This window comes from Oryzias melastigma, linkage group LG14, assembly GCF_002922805.2.
Source record: "Oryzias melastigma strain HK-1 linkage group LG14, ASM292280v2, whole genome shotgun sequence".
Taxonomy (NCBI): Eukaryota; Metazoa; Chordata; class Actinopteri; order Beloniformes; family Adrianichthyidae; genus Oryzias; species Oryzias melastigma.
Genome location: NC_050525.1, coordinates 17,978,380 through 17,996,420, shown reverse-complemented (window position 1 = coordinate 17,996,420; position 18,041 = coordinate 17,978,380). Strand labels below are relative to the sequence as shown.

The 18,041-nt window shown below is 39.3% G+C and overlaps 1 protein-coding gene across 2 annotated transcripts in view; it reads left to right on the top strand.

Annotated features, from left to right (window-relative positions):
* Nucleotides 1-17,906, top strand: part of ssh2b (slingshot protein phosphatase 2b) — a 20,231-nt gene extending 2,325 nt beyond the window's left edge. Inside the window, exons 2-15 of one of the 2 annotated variants that reach the window (XM_024265796.2) lie at nucleotides 1,161-1,204; nucleotides 10,223-10,335; nucleotides 10,410-10,474; nucleotides 10,558-10,679; nucleotides 10,765-10,830; nucleotides 10,950-11,015; nucleotides 11,112-11,306; nucleotides 12,270-12,363; nucleotides 12,458-12,586; nucleotides 12,807-12,853; nucleotides 13,021-13,167; nucleotides 13,476-13,676; nucleotides 14,319-15,294; nucleotides 15,513-17,906. In XM_024265796.2, coding sequence (XP_024121564.1) covers nucleotides 1,161-1,204; nucleotides 10,223-10,335; nucleotides 10,410-10,474; nucleotides 10,558-10,679; nucleotides 10,765-10,830; nucleotides 10,950-11,015; nucleotides 11,112-11,306; nucleotides 12,270-12,363; nucleotides 12,458-12,586; nucleotides 12,807-12,853; nucleotides 13,021-13,167; nucleotides 13,476-13,676; nucleotides 14,319-15,294; nucleotides 15,513-16,730 — 3,483 coding nt within the window. In that variant the 3' untranslated portion in view covers nucleotides 16,731-17,906. Of the gene's footprint in view, nucleotides 1-1,160; nucleotides 1,205-6,734; nucleotides 7,191-10,222; nucleotides 10,336-10,409; nucleotides 10,475-10,557; nucleotides 10,680-10,764; nucleotides 10,831-10,949; nucleotides 11,016-11,111; nucleotides 11,307-12,269; nucleotides 12,364-12,457; nucleotides 12,587-12,806; nucleotides 12,854-13,020; nucleotides 13,168-13,475; nucleotides 13,677-14,318; nucleotides 15,295-15,512 lie in introns of those variants that run through there. The other variant, XM_024265795.2, reaches the window with a different exon arrangement.
* Nucleotides 17,907-18,041: the final 135 nt, after the last annotated feature.

Below are 18,041 nucleotides of genomic sequence, written 5' to 3'. Positions count from 1 at the left end.
TAAAAAAAAAAAAAATTCTGATAATGCATTTTTTTTTCATCTGTCCTAGAATCACAGCAATTTGAATAAAGATATACTGCTATTTATGCTTAATTTCCTTTATTTATGTCCTCCATCATGGATAAAAATGCCACATGTTTTCACCGGAGTGGGTTTTTAATTGAAAGCGCTAAAACCCCTCCCAACTGTTGTTATTACAGTGTTATAAAACCTAGAAATAACCTTTACTATCCACTTTGTATTTTTATATTTTTATCCAGTTATTAGTGCTGTGTATCTCTCCCTCTTCAATACGCATCTCGACACATGGTCCACAAAGCAATACATAAAGGATTCAACTAACTTTTTGGCGATACGTTAAAGTCCGATTCTTTTACAAAAAAAGGTAAAATATTTCTTAATCATATGGATTTTAAAGTTATAAATACTAATGCATGGCATTTGACAGAGAAATGTATTCAGGTTTTGACTTGGAAGAAGCAAGCTTATGATTGGACCTCTTTTTGTTTGCATTGCATGTACATAAAAAGACAAAAAATACTAAATTCTAAATGCTTATTTATATCATTTGGACAGTTGATTTCAACCAAAATTGAAACCACTGATCTTCTTCGGTCACGTTTGGTTCTCTCTTCAGTTATATTTATCACTTTTATTTCCATTGCAGTTTTTATTGTTATAAATGTGCTATTCTAATATAACGATGTCGGGAAATTTACAGTAAATGAGCTGAATATCTGCTGTTGTAGTATAAAATAAATTTTGCTTTTGCCGTTTAACACTCTTACACACTGGATTTAGCTGGTTAGTTTTTGCCTGGTTGTGGCTTAATGCTTTTTTTTTGTCGGAGTGGCCACACCTTTAGGATCCAGCTGAGGTAATTTTCCTTGACAATGTGTAAATTGAGCTGCCCATTTTCCTTTCCTTTCTGTCTGTGCCACTGCTTATTAGTGTTACCACAATTTACAACAAAAAAGGAGTTTTCTTTTTTAAGAGCATGTGAAAACATAACATTTCAAGCCGATTTTAGTTGAAGAAAAAGGAAAATTGACCATCAAATTGCAAGGATTCATAAACATTTATTTGATGGATTTGCACATGGATTTAATGTATAAAAAGTTATTTAAAGTTTGCTAAAATGTATTTTTTGTGTCTTCCAGGAGTCCGGTAGCGGGGAGGATGACCGCCGTTCTCAACAGAGGAGGTACATATTTACTCAAACATACATTTATTTAGTTTTTTTATTTTTGCATCATCAACTTTGTACATTTTTCAACGTAATTTCAGTAGATTCTGAAGGAGAAAAGCGGCGTTAACGCCGCTTTTCTCCTTCAGAATGTACTGAAATTACGTTTCATCTTCATATATGTGGGATAAAGATTTTACTCTACTAGTTTTACTTCTAACTTAATCCATCAAGTCATCACTTTACCAAATCAAAAGCTTCTTTTTGCAATGCTTCCAAATAAAAAGTTTTCTTGTGCTGGACCAAAGGCCTTCCCAGTGTTCCTCTGATTTAACAAAGAGCTGCGCTGCCATTGTCGCATTTCAATCTGGTGCTGCCCCTTGTCGCATGGGGGTTGGAGATCTGGTTTGTCCTGTTTCAAAAAGTCCACCACCAATCAGCGATTTCCTGCTACTGCCCAAGCCGTTCGTTTGAAATCCAATCAATCAGCACGCTCACTTCCCTTTTTATACAATTACTATATCTCTCTGTTTGGGAGTTTAATCACACTTGAATGGCTGAAATCCTCTCGTGTGAGCTGCTTGTCAGTGATTTGTCGACTCTCCTTTAGAGGGCAGCAGCGTCCGAGTGTGAGGAGGGAGTATGTGGGTCAAGTAAGATGTGTTGCTGATCCGTGGACAGATTGGTCGCCACTCCCAAACTCATAGTCTGTGTGTCCGTTTGGTAATTGGAGATCTGTGACACCCAGCTGGGGCTGTCTGTATTTGCACAGCTGGGAATTAACCCTGCGTTCATTCTTTTCCAACAACCACAGTTTTTTTTTAGCTTTTTCTTTATCTTTTATCTCTGTTTATTTTGTATTTTTAAAAGCTTTTTTTTCTTTTAGATATTGATTTAAATTCTCCTCAGACTTGCCAACTGCTTGTGATGTTTTCTTGTGTAATATTCTCACATTTTCTTAAAAAATGAAGCAAAAAAAGTATTATTTCAAAATAAAAGATGAAAATGTTAATATTTGACCAAAATGTAAAAACTTATGATATATGTTTTAAATAATTATGTTACAATAGTGGCATAGTGATATTCAAGTATTTTAAGCCTCGATGGCTAAAGGATTGTTGTTATTTTTAGCATTTTTGGCTTTAAATGCATTTCTATTTATTTTGATATGGATTTTTATATCTATGTTTTTGTCTAGTATGACAAAATATATAAGCATTTAAGTGTATTTACATTTTGAGTTCTTTGTCCTTTTATTGAGTTTATGGTACTTTGTTTAAGTTTTTTTTTAACTTCCTCCCACCCCTTTTTGAACACTATATCATGTGTGTACTTGTTCTTTTTGGTTACTCTTTTGTTTCCTGTTTGACTGTTTTATTGTTTTAAATAGTGTTCAAAATAAAATAAACTGAATCTTATTTGTGAGAGTTGCAGTTTGCAATTTGATATCAACATCTATTTAATTTTCATTAGAGTAGAGGCCTGTGTCATCAGCATAACAAGAGGTCATTTATATACATACTAAAGAGCAAGGGTCCTAATGTAAAGCCTTGGGGCACTCCCATTTAAATGGCCTTACTCTTGTGCTACTCTAGGCATGTTTGCATTAAAAATGGGGTCATCTGGACCCCACAAGAACACGCTGAACTTTTCTAGGATTTTTTTCTAATCTTCACTGGTGTCCGTGGTAAACTTCATATTATTGAATGGTACTCTGGGTCAAATCAAAAAGATCTTAGTTTTGTGTTTGCTTGGAGAAGTTGTAGCTCGTGGCCTCTCAGTTTGTTCAGCGGTTGTCACATTTCTTGTATAGATTAAGGAAAATGGCCCCCATCACTCACCAACTGATGGCTTTGATTGAGATTTCTGTTGAATGTTTGATTCTAAAACCATGTGATATGTGACGTAGAATGGAATATATGCCTGAAAATCAGACTTGAGTTGCTCTTTCGTGATCTTTTCAAACACCTTTGAGATAACTGGTGGAATTCAAACAGGCTGACAATTCCTCGATTTTTGTCACCTTTTAAATTAGGTGTAAAACTGTACGTTTTAAAGCAGCTTAAAAAAGGCCATATTTGTTTTATATTAGTTGGTCAATTTTGTTAAAGATAGAGATATTTTTTTCTTTTTTAAAGGCAGTATCTCTTCTTCAAATATCGTCACTGTTATTTAGGGTAAAAGTTGCTTTGGTTACTTCAAATTAATTTCTAAGATTCAAGAAAAAGTCCACTGGTTTCTATCCAAAAGGGGGCAGGCAGTCAGATTCTGTAGGACTTGACATTTTCAATTTTCTAGTTTATTTTAGGCATTATTGTTCTCCTCATTAGACTTTTTATTCAAAAAAGGAATAATAACTGATGTTACTTTTTTCTTTACTACCTTGTGCATCTTTTATTTACATTTTTTTTGCTTTTGCCTTTCTTATTTAGGCTTTTACTTTAATACTTAAGCACTTATTTTATTTTATTTTATTTTATTTAACCAGGAAAGTTTAATTGTGATCCATTGATCTCTTTGCCAAGGACATCCTGTCCAAAAATCAGAAAGTTACACACATCCTAGACAATTCATTCAAATTTAAAAACATAACATTAAGCAGCTATTTCACTTCTCCGTTGAAAGCTTTTTGTAAAACTGCTTCATGACTTTATGTTCCCATGCTTTTTAAATCCTATATTTTGTTATAACTCTGAGATGATGATCTTACACAAAAATGTAAATTATTGTTTTTCTTTTTCTTCAAAGTTGCCAGGTAGAAAAAAATGCAACATAGGGGAAGTACATTCCGTTCTTATTTGTGAGAACTAAAATGTAACCACACTGTTGATGCAAAATATATGTAGTAAAACATATAAAGCGGTTCATGTGGGTTCATCTGCAAAGACTGAGCTCTTACTTTTACTCTAAAATTAATTTTTGGTGAGTAAAAGCAGAATTCCATTACATTCTTTGTGGATATTTTTATCCTTATTCGTTTGTAGTGTTTTTAACTCCAGTAACCAGGAGTGAATCTGCATATGATTTAACAATAAATCTGTGGAGCAGACTGTTCTCCTGCTTGGCGCTCTGCTGACGTCAGAGTCTGTGGTGGAGCTGAAGTCAACAGCTGCAGCAGCGCTCATCTCTGACACACAGGTAGCTGAAATTCACTCGGGGTTGAACAGCAGTGCAGCGCGTGTGCCTGCGTAAGCAGGAGCCACCGCAGTGCCAGTGATTAAACCCAGTTACATCAGCAGGATCGTGACATCAGTTGAAACGGTAACGACTGGCTGACCCACGACAGGGAGTTTATATGGAGACGGCAGATTTTAACGGGATTCTACAGCTGATGATCATATCTGGTGGTTTTTTTTTTTATCATTATGAGCAAGAATATTTTGAGCGGGAAAGACTTTGGTTGAATGTCATTTTTCGGGTGCAACCACAAACGGATTAAATATGCTTTGATTCAAACATCTGACCAATTTAGCCAATAAAAGTTAATATTACTCAGTTAATACTACCCTTGTTAATGCCAAATGAGCCCTTTACAGTATATGCAGTGTTATGATCACTTAGGTAACTGGTGGTGTGTTTGTATATGTAGAAACAATAGAGCTTAGAGAAGTGTCTGGTGTCTGTCTGCATGTGAAAACCACATCCTGGCCTTCACTGCTCGTCACGGTTGGGTGTAAATTTCAAGAGCCAAGAAGGAAAACACTGAGGTGGAACTTGAGAAATGGCTCCCACAACAAACAGTCAGTAAACAAACAAACAAACAGTCGTGGGTTGCTTACAGCAGGTGTGCCATCAGATAGGTGTGGTTTAAGGACATTTATAGGAAGAATATATCTCCTGATCAACATGGTGGCCAGTTTGACTTCAGGCTTTGACACACATTCTGCATCTCTTTTGGTGTGACTAACTTCTTTGTATCCAGGAAATAGATTGACATTTTAAGAGATATTTAACTGAATAACAAACAAGGTGCAACAGAATAAAAGCTTACAAGCAAATCAAGTTGCCGGCGTTCTTTATTAAATTGAATCAGAGATAATATGCTAAAGTGCAGAAAAGACATTACTGAACAGTTTGTCCACACTTAAACAGTGTTACACAAGTAGACCTTACTGGGAAAAAAACCCATCACATTGGAGTTGTTGTTGTTTCCTGAGATAGCCTTCGTATTTACTCTCAGCCGGTATGTAATCTACCCTAGAAATTGAAAGCATGAAGATCAACAAGCAGTGCAACTCCGTCCAAGATCAGATTTCTTCTCAGCACACGACATGTCAGATGTCCCCGTTCTGATTTCTCAATCGTTTTTCCGTTGTTGTTCTCAGTCGCACACGGTATCTGGTGTGGATGACTCTGGGGAGAATCTTCCTAAAGGCCAAAAACAAGTTAGACAAGTTTGTTTCATGTCCTACTGCAGCAGAGATCAGAAGTCCACTGGAAATCCAGCTGAAGATAGTGTCCACTCTGAGGTTTTGGCTTCAAATTCTTTGTCAAATCACAAAAAATAGTCTTAAAATTGGACCCTCCAATGTGTGTGACAACTGATTGACCTTCACTCTCTCAAAAATATGTAATTAACATTGAGTAAATGTACAGAATTGTTTTAGTAATGTTTCAATAATCATCCCATTGTCCACTGAGTTGTCAGCAGCTCATTTGTAAATTATAGCTCAGATAGATCACCTTCTAAAGCCAAGCTCTCCTCAGCTGATATCTTGAAAATATTTGTCACATCCTAGTATCTTTTACTTGACCAAATCTAGAAGAACTGAGACCAAATCAAAACCTCTATCCTTCATATTGGAGTTAAACTTGACTTATTCCCTTCATGTGGGTTTCTATTTCTATTTAATTATGACTTGAGAATCAAAAAACAAAATTGAAAAACTTCCACCGAATGATGGCTTTGTGTGGTTTATTATTTTAAGAGGAGGAATTAGAATCTGGTGTCCTCTACTAAATGTATTTCTAGTTTGTGATATGAAAAAACAAAAAGAAATCTATGGGAAAGGACAATAGAACACATTAAAGAGAGATACAGGAAAACATTTTCTGTATCAACTATTGTTGGCAACCTGAATATTTTTTTTCACCATGCAATTGATGTGCTTTAGACAAGTACCTGTGGTGTCCTGTGAATAGTGCTCTGGCAGTATGAGGTCCAGGTTGCCCGGTCTCTGTGTGACCGGAGCGGTAGCTTGGTTTCTGGACTTTATCACAAGTTCTGCTCATATTCTCTACCAAAAATTTGTCTGCTCCTGATTTACAAAAAATTGAATAATAAAATACACAGAAATGCCATTTTAAGCTTAGTTTTCTTTCTATATGTCCTCCATCATTGGAGAACATGTTAAAAACACGTTTTTTATTTTAGTGGATCTTTAAGCACATTGGTGTTTTTTTTTTAATAGAGAAACTTACATATATAATTTATTGTGTTATTTGTTTTAATTTGATTTAGTAATATATCGAATATAGATTTGAAAAAAGTGTACACTCAAAATTCAGGGTATCGCGATTAATTTTGTCCAATTCGGCTTTCCGTACTTGTGTGGCTCCTCCCCTTCAGCTCCAGCAGGTTTAGAGGATTTACCGCAGCCTGCTGCAGACCAACGGAGCCACAGGGCGAACAGTCAGGCACCTGCTTCCCTGCAACCCTTTTTTAACCGAGACAGCTTATCTCCACGCTTTTAATTTTTGCTACCTCACATTTTAGTCTTCCGTTTTAACTTTTTTTCGACTTTACGCCCAAAATGAGCGACTTTATATCAGAAGTTCGGCCGTAATATCCATTGCGCTGTTTGAAGCGGCCACCTCCATCTCTGAGTGTCCGTGACACCAGCCCCGCGTCTGACTGTCCCTCCCCGGCTTCCGTGATGCCGCCGGGTGTTGTGACTGCTCCGCGCAGCTCGCCGGCTGCCTGCATGTGTGACTGCTGCGTTGGGAAAGGGAGACCCTACTTCAGTGAGAACTCCGTACTCTCGCAGGGAGACATTTATCAACTGTAAGTCCTCATTTTGGTGACTGATAAAGAAGAATATTGTGGAAAAAATAATCTGTTTAGGCGCGAATACTTAAATCAACACAATGATGGATGGAGCACACAGTGTACCCTAAGGCATCATTCATTCATTCACTCTCCATCACAATTAACACGAGGATCCCGAATTAACAGACACATGGGATGTTCTGGTGCTTTATTTTTGTTTCTAGTCTTGTCATCATTGCCAAAGTTTTTAGTGTCTAATCCGCGTTGATCCTCATGAAGTGATGTCAGAGCTGTTCAACTAGAGGGGAAAGGGTTTAAGAGACGCTTGTGTTTGCCAAAAAACACAAAAAAAAAGGTTTAGTTTTCTTTTTTTTTTTTAAATAGATAAATCTTTATTGTCATTGGTATAGTGAAATTCCAAAAGCGCTTTAAGGTCCTTACAACATTCATATATTAAAACAACTGTTTGCCATGGTAAAACTTGCAACTAAAAGTGACAAATAATGCATAAAAAGTGCATCACTATAAACAGAAAATTAAAATCAAGTTGTTGCAAGATAACATTGTATTTGTCATAAAAAACAGACACAGTTAAATATCCACTCTGAGGATGTTTCTTTAACATGTAGCTATTTTCTGAGGACGTATATTAAGAAAATTAAGCTTAAATTAGCATTCCTGAGCATGTCTTTATTCAAAAAGTTGTAATCAGAAGCAGATGGAAAAAAAGTATTGTTTGAAAAAGCTTTATGGTTGGATAGCTCCAACATTGCACCGATGTGAAGGGCTGTAAGCCAGCGGGAGAGTTTGTAAACAAGGGGATGATGGGAACTGTGGGAAGGCTTACTCCGTACTAATAGTCCCACCCACATCTCAAAGACATATTCTTAATGGTCTGTTGCTGCTCTGCAGAGACTTTGTCAGAGAAAATAAAGTTTTTTTTTATGGCTAAAATTGTTATAATCATTATTAATCCCCACTGGGGAGACTTTTACACGTGTTAAAATAGTTAAAACCAGAATTAACAAATTAATATAAAAAAAAGAAATTACCACAATAGTGTGAATTTAAAAAAAAAAGTTTCACAGTTCAAATAGTCGAGATCAGGGGTCTGCAGTCTGAGGCCCCGGACCCACATGCTGCTCTTTTATCCCTCCATTCCATCTCTTTGGTTTCAATGAAAACCTCAGACTTAATTAATTATTTAATTATTTTTTGCTTAGATTTTTGACATGCCAGATTGACCTAACTGATGAAAATGATAGTAAATGTTTAATCTACTGTCAAATTGATTTATCATCAGTGACATTATCTTGTTGCATTTACAAGTATAGATAAAAAAAGTGGATTCTTCACTTAAAAACCCTTGTTTTTATTTACTAGTTAAAGAAGAAAAAAGATGAAGGAACACAAAAATCAGAATAATAAAACAACTGAAGTTTCTTGCATTTTAATTTAACTAAATCTGCTACAGCTGGAGGATCTGATTAAACACAGGATGTGTTTTATTTTGAAAGGAACTTTTCTGCTGCTGTCAAAAGTGAAAGAAGTTTGTTATATATAGAAAAATAAATTGAAGAAAACATTTCAAAGCTATATTTTATAAATAAATGGTTTAATGACCTCAAAAACCTAAAAAAAAAAAAAATGTTTTTCTAACTTGAGGTCAAACTTTGCAGCTCTCGCTGAGTTTCGGTCCATAAAAACTTGGACCAAATGGCACTTTTACCGTTAAAGTTTGCAGACCCCTGATCTAGATAAAAGTTCAGTAGATTAGAAACTTTTTAAACATACAATTTTTAAAGAGAAACATATATTTTAAAAAATTCCCAGTTATTTTCTTAAGTTATTGTTAATGCCAACTTAATTATGGAAACAAGATACATAAAATAAATTAACATAAAATATAATTGGTTGACTCTATTTCCTTCTTTCGTACTTTATCAAATTCTTCCCAGGAAAGATGGGAAAAATGTTCTTGCTGTTCATTTCACTATTTCTAAAAAAAATAAATAAAAAAAATTAAAGATTTTGGCCACATCCTAGTGCCAATTTGATTTAATGTATTATATTTCTAAATTTCAACCTCACTTCGGCATATATTTCAAAACCAAAGGGAATGTACTGAGCATCTTGAGACCATTACATAATTGTATTGTTGCGGGAGCGCTTGAGTAGCTTAGCAGGAGCTCCTAAGTCCATACTAGGTGGTTGTTCAGAGATTACGGATGTCTCAGGCAAAGCCTGGGAAGTTCCACGTGTGTCTTGTTGAAGGATAAAACACAGTTGGGGAAATCTGCTGTTTCGAAAAGACTCAGTTGTTTGATAGATGGAAAGAGCCCGTCCGTCCCTCTTTTATTTTTTTGGTAATCTGATAGATCTTTGGTGTGGCTCTGTCACTTCTGAACATTTTGAACTCTTCCAGCTCGCTTGAGCTGTGATGTAATGAGAAGCAGCTGGTTTTGCTGCACTGTCATGTGTCTTCCAGCTCCAGATAAATCCCTAAGAAACATGCAAAATATTCAGGAGTTAGTGTGCATTATCTTAGAAAATATGACATTTGTTTTGGAAAAAAATGTTTTTTTTTATGCTAAAGAACTTTTCTCAGATGCATTTGGTGGACAAACTCATTGACAGCACAAATAGTTTTTTTTTTTTTATAAATGTACTTAATGTCTAATGTGATATTTTTATTTGCAATAATAGTCCAAAATCAATAAAGACAGTCTATGAAGCACAGCAAGTGTCTTATTTATTCTGGCAGAATCATCTCTAAAAACATTTTTCTAACTGCTCCACCCAATCCAAAAACACTTTTTTTAAAAAGTAAAATGTTATTTTACACTTTTGTTGGGTGGTCTAAGAAGAAGCTGTCAACTCTTTATCTTTTTAAGAGGCTATTCCAGCATTTTTATTTTACTTGAATAGTTTCAGACGCAATTTACTGTTTTGACGTATTTTTTAGGAACATATTTCCCAATCCCTGAGTGTGTGTTTACGACTAACTTCCAGTGTTTGTTTTTTCCCTCATCCCTCTGTGTCTGCAGCATCAGCGAAAGCTTCCTGACAGTAAAAGGGGCGGCCCTCTTCTTACCTCGAGGAAATGGCTCCCCCCTCTCCACTTCGTCTCGTTTCTCCCAGCTGCGGAGTAAACATGCAGGTGAGACCCCGTATCCTCCTCGCCACATTTTGTTGATTTTAAAATAGTTAAAACTGCGTCTCTCTACGTGACAGGAGACATCCAGCAGCACCTCCAGACAATGTTCACACTCCTCAGGCCGGAGGACAACATCAAGTTGGTGGGTACACAGATGTAAAGATAATCAGGGTTTGATCTTTTCGTTGGAACTGCCAAAATAATCACTTTTTCTGCTTTTTTTAGGCTGTCCGGTTGGAAAGCACTGGTCCTCAGGTGACCCGTTACATGGTGGTCGTCTCAACCAACGGTCGCCAGGATACAGAGGAGAGCGTGGTGCTGGGGATGGACTTCAGTCCTGTAGACGGGTGAGACGGTGACCTTAACCTCACGTGATCCTACCTGTTTATTGCTCGCAGTTATTTCATTTTTACTTATTTTTTCCTGCTTTAGGTCCTGTTCTGTGGGCCTGGTTTTACCTTTATGGAGTGACACTTTAATACATCTGGATGGAGATGGGTGAGGGTGTCTCCGGCAGTCTACATGCAGAACTATACGTCAAAGAAGCTCTTGAAAAGATGGCTGACTTTTATTTCTTTTCTTTTCTCTCCCCTGCATTTGTTCTTCTTTTCTCCCAGAGGTTTCAGCGTATCAACTGATAACAGAATTCATGTTTTCAAACCTGTTTCCGTGCAGGCCATGTGGTGAGTTACCCTTTTTTATTGACATTTTTGCATTTAATCAACTTTAATTTTTAAAACACATCTTCTACTTCCGTTTACATTTTTTTTTTTTTGCAGGTCGGCCCTGCAGTCACTCCATAAAGCATGTGAAGTCGCTCGCTGCCACAACTACTTTCCAGGCAGCTTGTTTCTCACATGGGTCAGCTACTATCAAAGCAGAGTGTCCTCTGACCAGACCCGCATCAACGAGTGGAACGCCATGCAGGACGTTCAGTCCCACCGCGCTGACTCACCTGTGCTCTTCTCTGACATGTACGTGACCACTGATGGTCCTTTAGGGCTGTCACGATTAGTCGATTAATCGACTATTAAAATAGTCAACGACTAATTTAATAGTGGATCAGTCGTTAATTTATATTATACAGAGTCAGAGTGTGATAAAGTTGAAAGTTATAATGGCATTATGCTAGCTTTTTGGATTATTTTGGTATTAAGGTTTTTTAGGCTCATTTGGAGTTTAGCTAATATTTGAGCTACATGCTAGCTGTTTGGGCTAATTTAGAATTTTTTCATTATTTCACCAGGCAAAACATTAAGAACAATTTCTTATTTACAATGTTGGCCTGAAATTTTTTTAGCTAATACTTCAGCTGCAGGCTAGCTATTTTGGCTAATTTGGGCTTTTTAAAAAGTTTTTGTTCCTTATTGGAGTTTAGCTAATATTTCAGCTACATGCTAGCTGTTTCGGCTGGTTTAGGATTTTCTTCACTTTTTTCAGGCTAATTTGGAGCTTAGCTAATATTTTAGCTACATGCTAGCTGTTTTGGCAAACTTTGGCTTTTTGTCATTTTTTTCAGGCTAATTTGGCATTTAACTATTATTTCAGCTGGCTTTCAGCTTCAGTGATCTCAGCTATCAACTTCAGCAGTTTATCTATCAATTTCAGCATCTCCAGCTATCTGCACTAGCATTGTTAGCAGCCAAACTTCAGCTTCCAGTATTCACACCAGTATTACTACAGAGAATGCTATACATTTAGTTTTTAGTTTAAAGCTAATGATGGTTAAGATGTGTGTTTTACATTCACTTTATGCATGATCTGATTAGTCGACTAATTGGAAAAAATAATCGGTGATTAGTCGACTTTTAAAACAATCGTTTGTAACAGCATTATTGTTCATCCCTTTGCGGATGTTTAGTCACCTGTAAATATTTCCATTATTTTTGTTGCATATTTTATTATTTATTTTTTTTTTTGCTCCGTTTTGACTACAGACCCACAGAGAGAGAACTAACTGAGAGGCAGATCAAAACCAGCTTGAGGGAAATCATGACGCAGAAAGATCTGGAGAACGTTACCTGTAAAGAAGTAAGTCTGCAATTTCAGTTGTTAAAACTTGAATTATCCGTGTGAAATTTCTACAAATTTTTAACTCTAAAATCTATTTTAATTTTGCGTGTAGATCCGAACAGAGCTGGAAATGCGCATGACATGTAACCTGCGGGAGTTCAAGGAATTCATAGACAACGAGATGATTGTGATTCTGGGCCAGATGGACAGTCCCACAGAGATCTTTGATCATGTCTTCTTGGTAGGTCGACCCGCTGCGTTTGACCGTCACATGACGCGCACACGTGCTTTGAAAACTGTAAGAAGCTGTTATAAGTTTGTGTTATTGTTGGAGCTTTTCAGTATTTAGCGTTCCTTGCGTGGTGTTTGGTTTGGCGTGGGTTCTGGATAACCTAATGTGGGATTTAGCTGCGTGGAAGGCTAAACAAGTCTTTAGGAATGCTTTTGCTTCTTTCTTTCAGGGATCTGAGTGGAATGCATCCAATCTAGACGAGCTGCAGAAGAGCGGGTAAGCCCGGGCAAAAACAACAAATCTCCTCTCCGTACTGAGGACAGTAAAAACAGGCATTAAAGAACTCGTATCCAAGGATTATGTTCATGTTCTGGGCTTGGTGGGATTGCGCTCCTTGCTGTGTCTCGTGTTTTTCTAACCTTTTGTGTGTTTTTACCACTCAGAGTCCAGTACATCCTGAATGTAACGAGGGAGATTGATAACTTTTTCCCCGGCGTGTTCGAGTACCACAACATCCGTGTTTACGACGAGGAAGCTACTGACCTGCTCGCCTATTGGAACGACACCTTTAAGTTCATATCAAGAGCAAAGTAAGTTTTTCTGATTAGTTTTTCCTTAACATGCAGTTTGAACGTTGGCAGATATTTGAGTATTTAATATCAAACTCCCTTAAATTCAAGTAAGTAATTTTAAAATTTAGATAAATTTTAGATATTTGAACCCAATAGAAAGAAAACCTCAATTTTGGGGGGAAGTAAGCTAACAAAAGCCAACAGACTGCAAGTCTTAGTTTTTTTTCCCTTTCTTTTTAAGTAGACTTCTTTGAAAGCCCTGCAGTTGCTCTGTAATCTGCAGTATCAGGGTGATCCCTAACGACTGTCCGTCTTATCTCCACCAGGAAGTCTGGGGCCAGGTGCCTGGTGCACTGTAAAATGGGAATCAGCCGCTCTGCCGCCACAGTGATCGCTTACGCCATGAAGGAGTACGGCTGGGATTTGAAAAAAGCCTTTGCGTACGTCAAAGAGCGCCGCACTGTGACCAAGCCAAACCCTTCGTTCATGCGACAGCTGGAGGAGTATCAGGGAATACTCCTGGCCAGGTAAAGACAGATCACTGATGATTCCAACAACTCATGCAGGGTGTAGAAGAACCCCCCCTACACACTTTCTAATGTGGAATACACCAAGTGAACCACAGAACACATTCTGATATTTTTCTGTCAGACAAATGTTAGCATGGGTTCTTAGAGGTTTTAATACTTGCCATTAGCCTTTTTAGTATTGATAAATACACTGCCAAAACACTAGTCTGGATTTACAATTTGATTAAGTTTCAAATCATTTCCAATAAAAATCAAATTTTCAGATTGTAATAACAAGCTTTCTTGAGAATGTTGCTTTTTGGGGTAAAAACAGGAGGATTTTTCATTAATACATTTAAATATATATATATTTTTTTTAACAGAAATTAATAATAGTTTAAAAATAATAGCATAATAATAGCTATGCTAGCTATTATGATATTAAAGGAAAATAAATGATGAATTTGATGCATTGATATAATTTATTTTCTAAGTGAAGATCAATTCCAATAATTGACTTTTAAGCATTCTTGCATTGAAGATACTCTAAACTTCATTAATCTGGAGGGGAAGATGTTTGGTCACATTAGCTATTTATTATATATATTAAAAACAAAGAGGAAATTCAGGAAAGAAAATAACTTCTCTTTTCTTCCACAGCAAGCAGCGGCACAACAAGCTGTGGCGTTCTCACTCTGATAGCGATCTGTCTGAGCACCACGAGCCTCTGTCCACATGCTATGCCCAGCCCCACAGTCTGGGTCGCTCAGACCCGCACAACCAGGCCAGCATCACCCCTGGTCAATCTATGAAAGAACTGCTGGAGTCCATGGGAACTCCACCCGGCAAAGCAGCAGCCTCCTCCTCCTCCCAGCCCGACGCTGGCGTCTCGTCTAATCAGCTTGGCTCCTCTTCCTTTGAAGGGCTGGCGACTCTATCGGGTGACGCTGAAGCTCAAAGCCTCAAGGCTTCTTCTCGTGCCGCCAAGAGCAGCCAGGATTCCGCGGCTGGTTCTGTGACCTTATCTCCTCTGCTCTGCAACACTTCATGTACCTCGCAGGAGCGGCCTTCAGCACCTCGTCCCTCTGAGCCCATGGCCGCCACCGTGGTGCCCGAAACTCAAAAGACGAACATAGTGACTTTTGCACAAAGCGTTTTGGTCGACCAGCCCCACCCACCTTTACCTGGTCACCACCCGCTCCCTTCTCCCGCTCCGTCACCAGCTCCTGCAAACACAGACGAGCCCATCAAACCGCAGGGACCCCCCTGCTCTCCAGCTGTGACAAAACCCCCTGTGGCGTCGACCCCTGCTTCCACAACGCCAAGCGCAGACCAAGCTTCGCCACCGGGGTCCATCAGAAAAGATGACGGCGATAGACCAGCATCTGGCCTGTCGTCAGACGGTGCAGCAGCGAATCCGTCCTCGGCTAATGATTTCGTCAGTGCCATCCCACAAGACAACGTGTTGCTGTTTGGCCATAGCGCGGATCACATCAACTTCTTCAGCGCCAGAGAGAAGTTCAAGGGAATGAGTCAAGACAGCAAAGCTGCAGCGCAGAACTCCAACCTGCTGAAAAGCTGTGGCAAAGAAAACCAGTCAGTCCCCTCAAGTGAGGAGAAGGAAGAGGAACGAAAGGTAACTATTTTTTGCAGCAATTTCTCTAGTATTTGTGCAAATAAAATGTTTTTTTGTATAAAAATTCTCCCATAGGTAAATATTTATACCAGTTTTAAACTAAGTTTAAGTCTGCCCCCTAGTGGTACATTTAGAAAAATGCAATTCTTGATGTTTTGATTTTCTGATAAATTCAGTCTTTGCATTTGTAATGAAAATAGGTTATCTCCACTTTGTAGGACACGCCCGCTCCTGTGCAGGTCACAGGAGCCAAGTCCTCAGAGACCCTTTGCCAACCTGTAGCTCAGAGCTCCCGAGACCAAAACGTGACAAAACCAGAGACGGAGGAGCGCGAGGATGAGGTGATCTCTCAGCAGGAGCCTGCAGACGTCAAAGAGGAAGTGAAGAATAAAGAGGAGGATGATGGGACTTCTCCTCGTCTCTATAGCAACTGGACTCGGGGCTCCGTCCGGCGTGCCACTCAACAGTTAGAGCAAAGAATGAAGAAGGAGCATGAAACTCCGTCGCCTTCCTCGTCCCCGCCATCTCTCTCTGGCTGCAGCTCCCACTCTCAGCGCCGTCCGCACAGCGTCCACACGTCAACAGTGTCTCCGCCTCCGAGCGCGTCGGTTTGCAGGCAGGCGTCAGCGGCTGGCGCTCTGAAGGAGGGAGATAGTGGGAAGTCTAGAACTGCTGGAATGGAGGTTCAGAAGGGACACAGATTCCAGCCTGCTGATACCAGACTGCTGTCTACCTCGTCTCATTTACACTACTCTGCCAAGTCCCCGTTTGCCTCCATCAACTTCCTGTGCTTGGAGGGCGTGACAGAATTGGAGTCGGGCACAGACTGGGACTGCTTCATGGAGGGAGCTCACAGCGACGTGGTCATGAGGGAGACGTGGGAGACCCTGTGCGAGCTGGGCGCCTTCCTGCAGCAGGTGAGCATGGACGGAACCCGCAAGGCCTGCCACGCCGGTCCGTCTGCGAAGCGAGGAAGCACCTTCCAAAAGAAGCTGGTGGAAGCCAGGATTCGCCAGGCGGGACTGACCCCGCCCTCTCTGATGAAGCGCTCCGCCTCACTGGCCAAACTGGGCTGCCTGGAACTGCTCGCCAACGATCTGAACGAATGGGAGCTCAGCTGCTCCCTCGTGGCGACTCCCTCCGAACAAACCCCGGTCCACCCGGCCGGGGACGAGTCCAAGAAGCAGCGCGTGCACAACTCGACCCGCTCAGAAGGCGAGCAGCCAGAAACCCACTATATCCCAGCGAAGACGCTTCACGAAGCGAGCGACCCCCCGCCACAGAATCAACAGCTCCGGAGACTCCTAAGCGCCGGTCAGGACTCCTGGCTCCCCCCTGGGCCCACGTTGCTGACAACAAGGCAGCAATATGGAAGAACTCACCCCTTGAGGCGACTCAAAAAAAGAACCGTCAGCACGCCGTACCACACCATGTGACCCTCATGCACCCGCCTGCATTGGGAAAATCCGTCGCACAGATATAAGATTTATTCAGCAGAACCCACCGATGCCTTTTGCCTTAAAGACACGTTTTAGTCGTTTCTGTGTTTTTCTGCACATCTTCCTCAGCCTCTGGAAAACTCAGACGTATGAGTTGGAATGAAAGGAAGGCTTGAGCTAAAATGACCTTTTCGGAAAGCAGCTGAAACAATCATTAGTGTGTGGAAGGTGTTGTGAATGTGGTTTGGGCTCCATGCACTCCTCATGCTGTGCTGGTTGACTCTTTATCATTCTGTGTTTAAAGCCGTTTCACTGCTCCAACCCCTTTAATGGTGGAATGTAGTCTTTATTACTCAGATTCCCATCAATATCTGAACGTGCTTTCTGATTGGTGTAAACATATCAACCCGAATCATCAGTGTGCAACTTAAAAGATAATCAAAAGTAAAAAAAAAAAAAATCAAAACTCAGGATGGACTGGTTTTGAGGCCAAAAAATGATTTTTTTTTTTCAAATTTCTAAAATCTGTAACAACTTTTAGGTTCTGGTTTCCTCGGATCCCCCTTTCAATCAGAAATCATTTCACCCCGTGACAAACTAAACTAAAAACATCTTTCACCTCATGACAGTCGTGAAGTATGAATGACAAAGGCAGAGAAAAAGGCGGGATTTAGGCGTTAAAGGCTGAGTGTACATTTGTGAGTTTCTTGCTGTGTTCTCTTTGGGATGTAAAGGTTTATATTGTGTCAAGACTTTGACCTGTAGGTGAATATATTATTTTTTTTTGTTCTTTTTTTTTTAAATCTCATTTTGTGTCGGGAGTGCAACTGTGCAGCACAATTTTTACCACATGGATGTGCACATCGTTTTTAAAAATCCTTTTTTTTGTTGAAATGTTAGGCAAACGAGACCTCTCTGCGATCAGAAATGTCTGTCAAACGTGCACTTTACTCCCTTTTGGTTTTCATTTTTTTAAATGTGGATTTTTTTTTTCTTCTGCGTGTTTGCTGCTTTCTGGGGAGCATGCTGATGTAGTGACAGACGTTGAGGTATGTTTGTGTATGGTCCAACTTTTTTCTTTGTTTTTTCTTTCATTTTAAACTATTAGTGTAAATATGATTTTATATAATGTGGTTTGACTGTGACCATTAAACAGTGGAGATTATCATAAAACCCTGTTTGCTGAATGTGTGTCAGATGAAACCAAAGCTTGTCCAAAGCGAGTCCCCCTGCTACTGACCCACAGACTAACATCATAAAATCTATATCATACTTTCTAAAAATGATGTGAACGATATCTTGATTTTG